General features: G+C 34.9%; 1 protein-coding gene across 1 annotated transcript in view; it reads left to right on the plus strand.

Moving 5' to 3' along the window:
• The window catches only part of LOC126771148 (solute carrier organic anion transporter family member 4A1), a 61,134-nt gene extending 46,540 nt beyond the window's left edge, over positions 1 to 14,594 (plus strand). Inside the window, exons 7-14 of the mRNA XM_050490907.1 lie at positions 4,153 to 4,255; positions 8,490 to 8,611; positions 8,716 to 8,964; positions 9,608 to 9,815; positions 9,923 to 10,125; positions 10,378 to 10,522; positions 10,601 to 10,768; positions 10,840 to 14,594. Coding sequence (XP_050346864.1) covers positions 4,153 to 4,255; positions 8,490 to 8,611; positions 8,716 to 8,964; positions 9,608 to 9,815; positions 9,923 to 10,125; positions 10,378 to 10,522; positions 10,601 to 10,768; positions 10,840 to 11,080 — 1,439 coding nt within the window. The 3' untranslated portion in view covers positions 11,081 to 14,594. The remainder of the gene's footprint in view (positions 1 to 4,152; positions 4,256 to 8,489; positions 8,612 to 8,715; positions 8,965 to 9,607; positions 9,816 to 9,922; positions 10,126 to 10,377; positions 10,523 to 10,600; positions 10,769 to 10,839) is intronic.
• The last annotated feature ends 325 nt before the right edge of the window (positions 14,595 to 14,919 follow it).

Below are 14,919 nucleotides of genomic sequence, written 5' to 3' on the forward strand. Positions count from 1 at the left end.
ATAGTACAAAAGGGAAAAGGGTAGTTTAGTAGTAGTAGTTTTATATATATTGTCCACTAACCTTGTGGTATTGTGAGAAAAATTTAAGTTCCACTTTCCGGCCGCGGCTTCACCCGCGAGTGGAGGGATGCAGGTGTTATGTACCCTATTTCCTTTTCTATATCTCTGACGACCTAGCAAAATTTTATGATGATCGGTTCAGTATTTAAGACGTTAAAGTGTAACAAACAAATAAACAAACTCACTTTCGCATTTATAATATTAGTTACTAACAGCGTCAATTCGCAAATCATGAAAAAGTCAAATCTATGTAAATATCATTGTACACGTATTATTATTTGAAATATTTAAATAATAATAATATTTTTTAATTGTTCTTATATTGTTTTTCAACTTAATTTAAAAGAACAGTTTTTAATAATTGCAGATAACGTTGAAACTTTATAATTTTACATTTAATTTTTTACTCGGAAACGAGTTATACATCTATATTTTAAGGGCTTATTTCAAATTGAAATGTGATAAGCCAATGTTTATAGTCAAGACGGTAATAACAAAAAACAGACAACGAAAATATCGAGTAAAAAATCATTCGATTTTACAAACTTCTGTTTTTGAAAATAAAACATTTGCATGCTCCATAAAATATTTTCCTCTTGTATCAATCAAGTATGATTTTAAATACAATACACGAATAATCAATAGTCGATATAAGTTCAATACAAAGCTTCAAACGCTTGAAAAGTAATCTGAAACAAACAGCTTTTTCCGACAGCTTAATTAGGTTCGAACGTACACATACAGCAACGTGACAGCTTGTAGTACAAAGCCTAAAGGTCAGAATGCTTGTAAGCTTGTTTCCATCTGTCCATACTTGACATGCAATTAATCGGGTCACAGTATTCTTACAACTGCGATACTATAATACATAGGGTTGTCAGATATTGAACACGGAGACAGATTATAAAAAAAAAATCTATGTTAAAAGAACTGCCTATTCAGGCCTGCTGTTGTGGTACTACTCGCCACCGCTTCTAGTTATTTTGTCACTTTACTCCGTACCGATTTAAATGTTGAGAGATATACTTAAAGTAACAGCCTGAGAATGTCCCACTACTGGGCTAAGGCCTCCTCTTGTTTTTTGAGGAGAAAGCTTGGAGATTATTCCACGACGCAGCTTCAATGCCGGTTGGAATACACATGCGGCAGAATTTCAGTGAAATTAGACACATGCAGTTTCCTTACGACGTTTTCCGTCATCGTCAAGCATGAGATAAATTATTAACATAAATAAAATTGAAAAGCACATGAAAATTCAGTGGCGCTTGCCCGGGCTTAAACCCGCGATCATTTTTTAAGATTCACGCTTTCTAACCCCTATGAGTTAATCTGTTATCTATTTACCTCGGTATTGGCAGATTTCAGATTAAACCTTGGTAACAGTAATAACTCAAGGCGAGATTAAACTATATTGCATTTGGCAAAATGCACAGATTCCAATATTAGATTGTTGATGCAATTTTAGATACAAATATGGTATAAGATTTTAGAAAAGATTCCACAGACAGAATCGTGTATTCTTTCTTTTGGTTTAAATGTTTTTAATAAAATAGAGGGATGTTAATTACTACCCTTTAATATCTATAACTAGTACAAATACATTAGGTCAGGGAAAAGTTTTATTGTATAATATAACATTTATAATAATCTTTAAGAAGTCATAAATAACATTACACTTTACATTTTCTCATTACAGATTTAAACTTCACCTTTTACGAAAGGATTTATTTATTTGCTCTTATTCGCAATTAACGTAGGAATGTTTTGACGTCATATCCATTCCACTATTAAATTATACTCTCAATGGACTTAAAGAATAAATTCAAAAAATTTCACATTAGCCTCTACATAACCAATAAAAATTAACTAAGAGCAAAATTCACTACGAGTACAAGAATACATACAATGTTCAGTTAAAGTAAAATCTTATACAATATGCAACCGTTGGGAGCCCAAGGTACAGTTAAATGGCCGGTAAACACTCAAGAGCCGATCACATCTTAAACGCGCATGAGGCGCGAATCGAAATGCCATTACCCGAGAGCTTTCACTTCCGGCCATGAGAGGGTAGGAGTGGCTCCGAGAGGGCAGAGGCACGAGAAGCCAGGGCGGAGGCCACTTGAGATATCGAGATGCGGGTAGTGGATGCAGGCGATATGAAAATCTGTGGACTGGTAGATAAATGGCAATTTTTTCAGAAAATAATGATATCGTGATTTTAACACTACACTTTCTTATAATTTTGAATAATAGTCATTGTGTCATAATATAATATAATGTCTGACTTATATTGTCTATTTACATAAACAACATACGAAATTATTGAATAAATATTTTTTCATCAGACATTTAAGCTACCGTATCTGTGAAATGTTACTAAAATTAAAAACAAGCGTCCTTTTTTCAATGACTGTTTAATTAAGAATACTTACAATTCAGTTTCTAAGCTTTATAAAAATAATAAGAAAAATAGTTGGTAACTAGAGAAAGAAAGAATTTATAAAGACTAGTTTCAAAGGTAGGTCATCTTTCACTGTGCGGTTTCGCTTACATTATTCTCAGCGGCTTTTAGCTGAGAAAACATAGGGTGTGAAAGGGTCGCTGGAAATGGGATACGCGGTACCTCGGAGCGGTACGGCTTACACTATTCCAGAACAATGACGAACCACATACGAGTACACTAATACATATGACATAACTTGAAATACTTATATATATTTGTCTTCCTCTCGTATTACTTGTGGGATGTCGTTTGACCAATCAGCGCCGACAATGTTTCGGCGGTAGCGAATAAATATGTGTGAAAATTTGGTGATTAGCAAAAGGGAGCTCCCTACATTTAGAAGTTGGAAGTGAATTATGAATGATTGTGAAAGATGATAATCCAAGGGGAAGGCTTAGAATATAATTGATATATTATTATTACTTTAATCGAGTCGCCCAGTAAGTCGAGATGGCCCAGTGGTAAGAACGCGTGAATCTTAATCGATGAACGTGGGTTCAAACCCGGGCAAGCACCTCTGAATTTTCATGTGCTTAATTTCTGTTATAATTCATCTTGTGCTTTTCGGTGAAGGAAAACATCGTGAGGAAACCTGCATGTGTCTAATTTCATCGAAATTCTGCCACATGTGTATTCCACCAACCCGCATTGGAGCAGCGTGGTGGAAATAAGCTCCAAACCTTCTCCTCATAAAGGGAGAGGAGGCCTTAGCCCAGCAGTGGGACATTTACAGGCTGTTACTGTACTGTTACTGTATTACTTTAATGGCGAAAACAGCTCATACATAGGTTTAGTGAAATGAAATAAGGTGGATAAAGTTTGTATAAAACCCTTTATTTTTTAAGAAAGAACTATGAAATTCTGGAAATTAATTCTGAATTAAGACGCAAGCGAAGCCGTCCGTAAAGCGCTAGTATAATAATATAAATTACATTGTAGTTAACTATCAAACTCGTACTACGAAAAAGTGTAACTTATATTTATTTATTTCGAAAAGTTTACGGTTAAGTTTAAGGTCTTAATTCAGTTTTTTTTTGTAAGAAAGTTTATTTAACTGTGTCTAATAGTAAATTTAAATGTTACCTTAAATATAGCAGTATTATATAATACATATTACACAATACTACTTGTATTTTGTAATATGTTTATATTTCCATGTATACATATAGTTTATATTTCCATACTAATTGTATTTCATATAGTTGACTATATATTTGAGAAAGTTTCATTTTCACGAGATTCTTGTAACATGAGGTGTTAGGCTTAAATTCCGGGTGAAAGAAAATACCTCTACCCTGTTATGTAACCTTTACCCGCCCAGTGTTAGTAAAATATTAATTTAAAACTTTTTAAACGTTAAAAATAAATTACATAATTATTAACTCACTCATAAAAAGCTCAGAAAATAGCAATGTTTTTAAAGTACTAATATTCCTAGTTACCTTCCCAATAACGCGTATAGCTTGTGCTAGGAGCGGGGACGATAATAGCCTAAGGGTTCGACGACAATAGGCGACCGGTTATCTATTGCGCTCTTGACGCTTGAACATGAAAAATTACCATATATTTAATATAATATATTTTTCCAGGTGTCTATTACACAATGGCGGTGGTCGGTCCGGCACTGGGCTACGTGGTGGGCGGTCAAATGCTCAAGATATACACGGATTTTGCTAACGTCGATTCAGAAACGTAAGTACAAAATATTTTGGTAATCACTTATTCTTTTAATGAACCGTTATTATCTCGTAAGTTCCAGTTTTAAAGAAAGTAAGATTTTTTTTTATTGCTGCACACTACAAAACTAATCAATGAATAAATGACAATTATCTATGTGTCATGTAACTTACAATGTTGTGTGGCAAATGAAGCCAGATCAGAATGGTTGAATCGAGACACAGGACTGTTTTTCGGCTAGTCCCTTAACCTTGGAAGTAACAATTGATCATACAAAACAAATTATTTATTAATTACAGGTATTCATTTCGTTATGTAATTTTACATAGGCATTGAATCTATTTAGTTTTGTTTTTTTCAAAAAGCTCATTAGACATTGATGTCAGTCATAAAACGAAGAATCGCTTCCGTAGGTTGCCTCACTCATTATGTAATTAAATCCAATAAGATGCTTCGGGTTCCCCACATGGGTAATATGTACAAATACGCGTAATACTGTTCTTTTTAATTATCTGTAGCTGCGTCTTGTTCGCGGTTTTTTAATATTTCAACTCGGCAGCGACACGGCTTCATTCAGCCAACTTGCCCTCTCGCTTTCATCTCATTGTGCGTCGCTCAAGCAACTTTTCAGCCAAATTAATTCCAACGTTTTATACTTTCATGGCTTCCGTAACGAAATATCATTTTCCGCGAAACGAGTTTTTGAACGATCTCTTTGATACGGTTTCACTTTTAAATTAACTGCGGGGAGGTAAATAAAAATTACGATGTTTGAGATTGTGCTTCGAATTGACGTTATGAAAATATATATGCGAAAGAAATTTTATAACCTTAATTTAATTTTATATATTAAATATGATAATATTTTATCACTTTTTAATATTGTATATCCGTTAAGTGACAACAGGCTTAGTTTAATAAACCTTATTATGGTTTATCTCTACACTAGCACTAGAATTACCAAAATTGGAAAATATCGTCTTTTTATTGTGATGGCTCATGGACTGGTCTATATATAAGCTATGGAAGAAGACCTATATACCTGTCTATACCACTTTTAACAGTAAAACAAAGTCACTTTTCACGTTCAGACGTGGACAACCGTTTGTTCGTTTACTTCTACTTAACTACACGCGAAGTTTTCAACATGATTCAAGGCATTTTTCCAAAAGGTTTTTAGTAAATGTTATCATATAAAATAAAAGTTTATTTTTTACTTCAATGTGATTTTTACCTAATTTATCTACTTATATATTAGATTATAGAATATTAATTTTTGGTCAAAATTTATTGAAAAATGTTGATATGGGTTGAGGTGAATTATATAAAAGTGTTAATAATAATAAAGTGTTCTTAAAAATGTTGTAAAAGCTGCTTTTAGGTCTACATGAATAAAAGTCCAGTGTTTTAAAAAAAACACATAGATAAGTTCGCGAAAGTATATCTATCTTTTGTAGATAAACTATATATACATTAAATAACACTAGTTTAAAGGGTTAGTTCGTAAATGATTCATATACAATTATTTTCTAAAATAACAAGTTAACAACTAAAACTCAATATCACTAGTACAAAGCATTTTATTTGTATACTTTTCGGTGACAATATTTGATACAAAGCACTGAACATCTTTATCACAAACCGCAAAGAACTAAAGAATGTCGCCAAGACGGTCTGGCGATAGGCGAATATTTTGTAGTTTCATTTGATGTAAATGCCTCAGTAGTTCTTGTGAAATTCTTCTTCTTATATAGAATCGTAGCTGCTGAACCGAAGTCGATTGGTATTTGCTTTGTATACGAGTTATTCGAGTGTTCAGTCTGAAAAGATAACTTCTTAAATAAATTAAGATACATTACACATTGTCCCTCATAACCAAACCTAAACTTCCTACCTACACTTTTTAGAATTGTTTTATTTCATATATTGTCTTGTTTATTTAGAACTTTTGCTAACACTTATTTAATTACCAATATTATAAACCATATTTAATAAAAAAAATTACAACTCCTTCGTTGATTTAGTAGTTACCATACACAAAAGTATCATAGAGTAAAAGTTATCGAGTTTCGCTAACATGAAAGCAACATTCTCAGCCACTCTGCGTTAGGAACTTGATCGTTAGGACTCAGGTCTTGCGGCTGATTTTCCGGATTATCTTCCTATCGAATTATGAGAGTTAGGCAATAGAGTGCACCTGAGTTTGCGGATACCTTTGTGCACTATATATATACATATATGCTGTGCAGATTGATGTTCCTTGAGATTTGCCGCCGTGAACGACATTCGGGCACAAGAACATTACTAATCACCAGTATTACCCGCCTCTCGCTTGAATAGATTAGACAATACCTAACTTATAATAGCAAAGAGTATTTATTTTTATATAATATATAATTAATGTTTAACTATCACGCGAAGTCTTTAGTCTCATCTGTCTTAATACTCTATATAGATACGTATTATTTACATACTGAAAATAAGCATACGGTATAAACCCTACTATATAATCGATTTATACATATGAATATCTAATCAAAGATATTAAGTATAACTTCTGCTCATATATATTATTACTTACATATGGACACGTATATGTATTCGACGAGCCGGTTGGCGTGGTTGGTAGATACTTGTCTTTCATGCCAAAGTTTGTGGGTTCGATTCCCACCCAGGACAGACATTTGTGTGCATGAACATGTCTTTTTGTCCTGAGTCTGGGTGTAATTATCTATATACGTATGTATTTACAAAAGAAAAGTAGTATATGTAGTATATCAGTTGTCTGGTTTCCATAGCACAAGATCTGCTTAATTTGGGATCAGATGACCGTGTGTGAATAATGTCCCAGGATATTATTGTATTATTTTTAAGTACACACGTACACACACTCAAACAGACATTATTTTATAATTATACCATCTGTATCCATAGGATCTATAATCGAAGACACAGACAACAGTCGAAGCTAAAATTAAACGAGAATCGTTTACCATATAGATTCTTCTTGCATAATATTAAAGCGGGTCTATTATTCTTATTCATTAGAAGCCCACAGCAGGCCACTTCATTTCATGAAGAGCCCGTTAATACGTACACGTTTCCCCAACCGAGATTCAGCTGTCGAATTTGCATATGAAAACAATTTAGAAAACGCCAATATTACAATGGATTCGAGTTTCCACTGTTTTCGTAATGAATGTTATCCTTAGCTTGTATTTATATACATATATACCCATAGGTATATTAACGAAATGTTTGGTGAAAATTAGATTGTGTAAAAGTTTGAGGTCGGAATTTATTTAACAATGACTTAAAATGTTATTTTTAGATTTCACTCGTTGCAAAACTTCGCCAGACGTAAACATACTCCCTCAAAAATTCCTGACTAAAATTGCAAAAACAACATCATTTTTAATTTATACATTTCCAAAAGTATTCCCCGTTTACTAATGAAAAAGATTATCTAAACGTAAACATTCAAATGGAAACTAAACAAAGATGTATTGGTGGTAGGGATATTATTGGTGAAAAAATAAATAAAAGCTTACAAAAATTTGATTTTAATGACAATAACATGTAACGAAATGAGCACATTCATTCATGCTTCAATCCAATCACGTCTTCAATTCTAAAACAACATGAAAATGATAAATATAACCTTCACTCACTACTTTTATAATCCGGTTAAGACGATTTAGTTCTGCAATACATTTATAAATATATAAAGACATATATATACCTTTTTGTACTAATTACTATTCTACTAGAAAATTAATAAAAAACTACTATTCTACTAGAAAATTAAAAAAAAAGCCGAGATGGCCTAGTGGTAAGAACGCGTGAATCTTAACCGATGATCGTGGGTTCAAACCCGGGCAAGCACCACTGGATCTTCATGTGCTTAATTTGTGTTTATAATTCATCTCGTGCATAACGGTGAAGGAAAACATCGTGAGGAAACCTGCATGTGTCTAATTTCATTGAAATTCTGCCACATGTGTATTCTACCAACCCGCATTGGAGCAGCGTGGTGGAATAAGCTCCAAACCTTCTCCTCAAAAGGGAGAGGAGGCCTTAGCCCAGCAGTGGGACATTAACAGGCTGTTACTGTAGAAAATTAATGGAAATTACTTTTTTTTTATCTGAAAATGAATATTCGGTTTTTCTAATTAAACATGTTGGTTTATTGAATTTTTCTATTTTAGTTTAGGTATAGAAAGATTCATCCCCCTTTATTTTATTACAGGTTAGGCATAACCCCTCTAAGTTCTTCTTGGATTGGCGCCTGGTGGATCGGCTTCATACTCTCGGCAGTGCTGTGCTTGGTTGTTGCCCTACCGTTGCTTGCCTTCCCTTACGAGCTCCCAGGTTTGATGATTACAATTTAATGAACAGACATAAGACTCAATTTTTTCCTTCAAATATTAAACTTTATGCTATGAAATTCATGATTGATTATAAAATGTATGTAGGTGCTGCTGAAATACGAGCATCGAAAATATCAGAAGCACACGAAGGTGCTGCTACAAAATCAGCAGCCTTCAGCGCTTTACGCGAACTACCTAAAGCCACTGCAGCACTATTTAAAAATCCTACATTCATGTTTTTGAATCTCGCTGGAGCGAGCGAAGGGATGCTTATATCGGGGTTCGCAGCATTTCTGCCTAAACTAATTGAAAATCAGTTTGCTGTAAACGCATCGCAAGCTGCAATGTTATTGGGTAAGTTAGAATAATTATATGGCCAAATATAAATTGTAGAAAGCCTTTGTGAAAACAATTCTGAAAAATATGCACACTTAAGTATTTATTATATTTTCTTGTATGTTTTTTTGGGCTTAAAAGTTTGATGAGTTTGGTGTGTGTACATGTTTTTATTTCCAGACAGCATCACAAATAAAAAAAAAATATTACTATTACTATTTTTTTTCTTTTATGTTTTTCATAATGGGAACACTTTATCATGAATAGCCATTTTAAGGCCAGTCCAGAATTTTAGTTATGAGGCTAGTTCAGAATTTCCTCGGTCGTGGTGGTGGTTGGAAAATTGCGACTGCTATTTGTGCCCTACTCACCAGTCTCCGTTATGTCATCACTGATGATGTCTTCGTTGCGTCGTCACTGCGATGCGTTATAGCAACCACTGCATGGGATACGTTATTCTGCAATTGTAACTTTTTATATGTAATAAATGAAATACTGGAAGAATTTAACTATTTACTAAGTACAAGACCACTTGATGTTTTTTTAAGATTCGCGTGTTTCTTTGAATGAACAATTTTAAATTTACCGATCGATCAATAGGAATATTCGTTACTATTTTATTTATGTTCGTCATACTCACGCAACTTTTTATTTTCGCCAGGTGTCATAACAGTGCCAGCAGGGGGAGGGGGGACTTTTCTCGGGGGCTGGCTGGTAAAGCGGTGGAGATTGACGTGCGCGGGCATAATCAAGCTATGCGTGGTCGCCACGTTACTGGCTGTAGTATTTTCTTTTTCATTCGTGCTCAGCTGCGACAACTATCCGTTCGCCGGCGTCACCATACCCTACAACAGCCCCAGCGTATCAGGGTGAGCACGTTATTTTGCTAAATCACGCCTTATACACACCGCTCAGCAGGCGCTCGAAAAACGTATACAATGAAATAGTGTCGAAATGAAGTGCACGTCACCCGCAGCGGCGACCGGCTGGCGGCGGAGTGCAACGCGGGCTGCGCGTGCGGCGCGCGCGCGGCGGCCGTGTGCGGCGCGGACGCGCGCGCCTACGCGTCGCCGTGCCGCGCCGGCTGCGCGCGCGCGCTGGCCCGCGGCGCGCGCACGCTGTACCAGCGCTGCGCCTGCGTGGCGCCCGCCGGCCCGCTGCCGCTCTACCACGACGCAGGTGCCGCGCGACCGTCCTTGCCGTTCCGTTCATTCGCTTTTAGTTTAGGTCAATTTTAGGAATAACCACGTTCAGTAGCACATTAAACTTTACATTTCGGTGTACCTTGTGATGCTGAGTCCTCTTTTATTTACTAAGTTTATCATTAGTAATGAAATATATTTGTACAGCTATTATTTGTAGGTAACTATTTATTAAATAATGTTCACGAATTTAGATGACTTCTATTTAAAACCTTTTTTTTAATTTTAGAAACTAACACGTCGATCCCGTACGAAGCAATAAACAGCACATGCAGCTCCGAATGTCCGTATCTCTGGCTGTTCGTGTTCCTCTCGTTCTGCCTCATGCTCTTCACCTTCGTCGCGACTATGCCCGCCCTCTCCGCCACCCTGAGGTAGGTGACGTCAGTCCGTGGCGCCACGTGCTCGTGTGTGTAGTGGTGACGTAACGCGTGACGTAACGCGTGCCGCAGGTGCGTGCGCGAGGAGCAGCGCTCGTTCGCGCTGGGCCTGCAGTGGATCGTGGTCCGCCTGCTGGGCACCATCCCCGCGCCGCTGCTGTTCGGCTTCCTCATCGACCGCGCGTGCCGCCTGTGGGCCGCCGGCGCCTGCGCGCTCTACGACAACGTGCACATGAGCAGGTACCGACCCACCCCGACCCACCGCAGACCCCTCTCGTTCTCCTCATTCTATACTGTCGTTTTCTCGCCAGGTATATGCTAGCGCTCGCGCTGGTCGGCAAGCTGTGCTCGCTGCTCTTCTTCTTCTTCGCGTGGTGGTTCTACCGACCTCCCGGCGGTAAGAGCGACAACGCCGTCGCCCCCGCCGCCGACGGGCCGGGGCGCGACAAGACTAACGGTACCCTGCCGACGGTCACCACTGTAGCCAACGGTACTCTGGACAGAAGTAACGGTTACTGCAACGCAGCACTCGAGTGTAGTGACCATTTGTGAATGTGTCACTTTTAATTTAGTCCGAGCGCGTTGTGACCCTTTTGTTTGAAGTGTCGGTGATGTTGAACGAGGCGCCTCTGCCCGGCGTTATTGATGGCTTTGGAACCGATATACTGCGACTGATTATTCATGAAACAACTGAAACGCTGAGCGTGTTTCAGATTATTATCTGATAGGTAATTCGTAGACAATTTATTTGAAATAGATCGTGTTCAATTGTTATTACTCGGCAACATTACCAACGGTTGTGACATATTTATTTCTCATGATTATATAAATATTCAAATCCATTCATTCCATGAATAACATTCTAATTGACTTCAAGTCAGCTGTGGTAGAAATTATAAAGAATTCCATTAGAAGTTATCATTCTACTTGTATGTTTTTAATTGATCGTAGATTGTTGTATGAACATTTTGATATTTCCATAGAAATATGAAGTCACACCAATAGTTAAACAATTCTACACTCTCGTAATAAGTTCATAACTCCTAAGTCTTTTGCAGACCAAATATATGTAGGTAGATAAGACAGTAGTACTCTCTGTAACCATTTATAACTATATATTGAGACGCTATTTCTTCCTCAATATCACTTAGATTTAGAATTAGTATTAATTTACTGTTATATATCTGTGATGTGATAGTTTTACAATTATATATAATGTGTCGTACGAACATCGTTTCTTGTTTCTATATATTTATTTCATTTTCGACATATAAAATTAATTTCATAAGTGTCAATTTTAGTCGAGCAACTGTAAATTGAAAACTATTTGAATATTCTAATCAGACTTTCAATTAATGAGAGTCTGCCTCAGAATCAATATCGTTCAACTTTTGTTGATTCAATTTTAATTCTTTTGCAACAAATGTTGGTTATTTTAAACCGAACCGTGTGAATTCGTTTTAAACATAATTCCTTGATTACTTAATGAATATTAGTTGTAGAAAATTTGTACGTATTTTAACAGTTGATATCGATATTTGTACTCAACATCAAAATACATCATAAACAGACACGCTTTTTGGGTAACCTTGTATTAAAGCAACCTTTAAAAATTAAGGACGCATGTCATTATACTTATCAATTTAGTCTGCAGTTTATAACCCACAGACAATACATAGTACACAATCATTATGTACTTATGATTGTGATATAAAATTAAACGTCAATACCAACTTAGTATGTATATTAATAAGTTTCAATTTAAAAAAAAAAAAGTCTAATACGACATTTTTTTATCATTGCTAAGTTAAGATTTTAAAATGATTATTACACTTACTTAATAATAATTTAAAAAAAATTAAAGTAGGTTAACAATACATTATATACATTTTTTTTTAAATTAGAATGGACCATATAAACCATTATATTAACATACTATTAATTATATGTAAAATATATAGTACAATAATAAGCACAATTTTATCAACATTTTTTTTCTATTAAATTTAAGTACCAACATTTCTAATAAATTTAATACCAACATCTAAATTATTTGTTATTTTTTATATAAATAAAGACTGATTGTTCACTTAGTTTTAACTAGAAATAATGTTTTTGTTATTATTTTTAATAATATTAAGATTTGCATTTTGAGGTTTACTGGGCTTAGGAACTGTAATCATTACCTACATATATGATCTAACAATTAAAAAAAAAAAAACATCATCTGGACACTTTCGTTTAATGACATTTTAGATGATTTAAACCAGTAGATATTAAATTGAAAAATATTAAACAATTATAAAAGAGTATGAAACGCAGTATAGTTTTATTTAGTTCGCGAGTTGACGTGCAAAATTTTTATCGCTATCCTTCTTTTGCTTCTATTGCTTCCGTAGCAATTGTACCTACTGATTAATACATTACATGAGTGATCTATTGTATAATACACGTTTCGTATCTTGATCTCGTTAACTTTATGTTTATACTCAAATCAAATAATTTATTTATTCACGTAGGCTTATGAGGGCACTTTTGAACCACCTATAACAATCTAAAATTATATTATGAAAAATACAACGTCATGTGGTTCACTTTTGTGTGTTCTTTTAATACACTCGTATATATATTTACATAATAGTTGGTACTCGTTAAATTTAATTGTCTCAAATAATAATAACAAAATTTTAAATAAACATTGAACTTAAACTTCATATATATTATTTATTGTATAGACATTATAAAAATGTTTTTCGTGTTCTTTAATTTGATTATAAAATAAATTACAAGTTATGGTCTAATTAAAAACAAAAGGTAGATTTTAAATTCGTATTTTGCAATATTTGTAAAGACTACAGATAAAAAATATTATAATCTTCGATCACTATTAAAAGTTATGAATAATATATAATTATCGTGATTTTGTTAAGTGGCTAACTTCATAATTATGAATTCGTAGTACGTGTAGTTGTTTTGTTAGAAATAATGTGTGTGTTAATAATATTTATTTTAATAAAAATGTATGTATTTATTAAAAACCCACGAGGATCAGAAGAGTTTTGATTAAAAAGATATTTATATGTCGTCGTCATTCTACAGCTGCAAGATCATATTTCGTATAAATGCCCTTAATTCATGTAAAGCACGTGGGTACTCGAGTATGTGCTTGTATAAGTTTTATATTAAAATACATATACCCTATGTATTGATATAAAAATACGAAGGTATTCAATTAATTTGTTTACAAATATTGTAATGTTTGTTCGTTACTCGTAATTTACAGTTCACACTGCACACTGCACAGTAAAGTGTGTACTATATCTGTAGCTATAATTATTAGTCTAAGGTCTATTTTGAAATTGTACAATTTTACACGTATTTGTATTATTACTAGTCTTTGTTTATTAATCTTTACATTATTCACGTACTAGGGTCCGTTCACACAGACCGGCTCGGAGAGCATCGGCCTGCTTTTTTCTTTTCACACAGACCGGGTCGTATACGCTTGGAATTGGCCGGAGCGGAGCCGCCAACTATTTCACATCGACCGGCTGGAAGAGATCTGAAAGCGGGTGCGAGCGAGAAAGAGCACGCAAGCGGAGCCGGTCGGCTCCTTTTATTACTTCACACGAAGCGCGTTCAGGCATTTTTAATGACAAAAAAGGTGCAAATGCAAAAATAAACTTTACTACAATCACTCAAAACACTGTTTCCAACGTGATAAAAATCTGCTCTCCTCTCCGAGCCGGTCTGTGTGAACGGACCCCTACTCGTCGCTAAGTTAACCTGCCCTTAATATCTTATGAGATCTGTCAATAATATCTTTCATAAGATATTTTTTTGACAGTCCGCCTCGAGGCTACGTGCACCTACGTGTGAGTCAGTATGTCAGTTAAGTTAGCGACAAGTAATAGGGAAATAGTGTATAGGCTAATAAACAAAGATTAATAATAACGATAATACATGATGTCAGATGAGGGATGTGATCATAGACAATTTTTAATACTTTTTATAGTTTTGACATATTCCTAACAGTATTGACATGATTGGTATTAAAAAAATTAAATAATAATGCTTGTTTTACATTCCCTGTGTTTATAATAAGCTTTTGCAGAACCTTTTCCACGGCAGTCATACTGAAGGACTACCAAATGCGCAGGAAATGTCAAAGTGTAATATTATCAGCAAGTCTTTAGTCTTGTTTATCTACCAATTCACTATATACGAGTAATTATGACAAGATATCCGCCTTAACAAAGGCAATAAGATGAAACCATAGACAATTTACTACTTTTTACTGATTTGACATTCATAACAATAGTGCAGGCCTCGATCGCTGTCCCATCTCTCATAATCCGATTGAGACTCAGGCGCTGCACGCCAAGGCACGG

The sequence above is a fragment of the Nymphalis io genome, chromosome 1 (assembly GCF_905147045.1).
Source record: "Nymphalis io chromosome 1, ilAglIoxx1.1, whole genome shotgun sequence".
Lineage (NCBI taxonomy): Eukaryota > Metazoa > Arthropoda > Insecta > Lepidoptera > Nymphalidae > Nymphalis > Nymphalis io.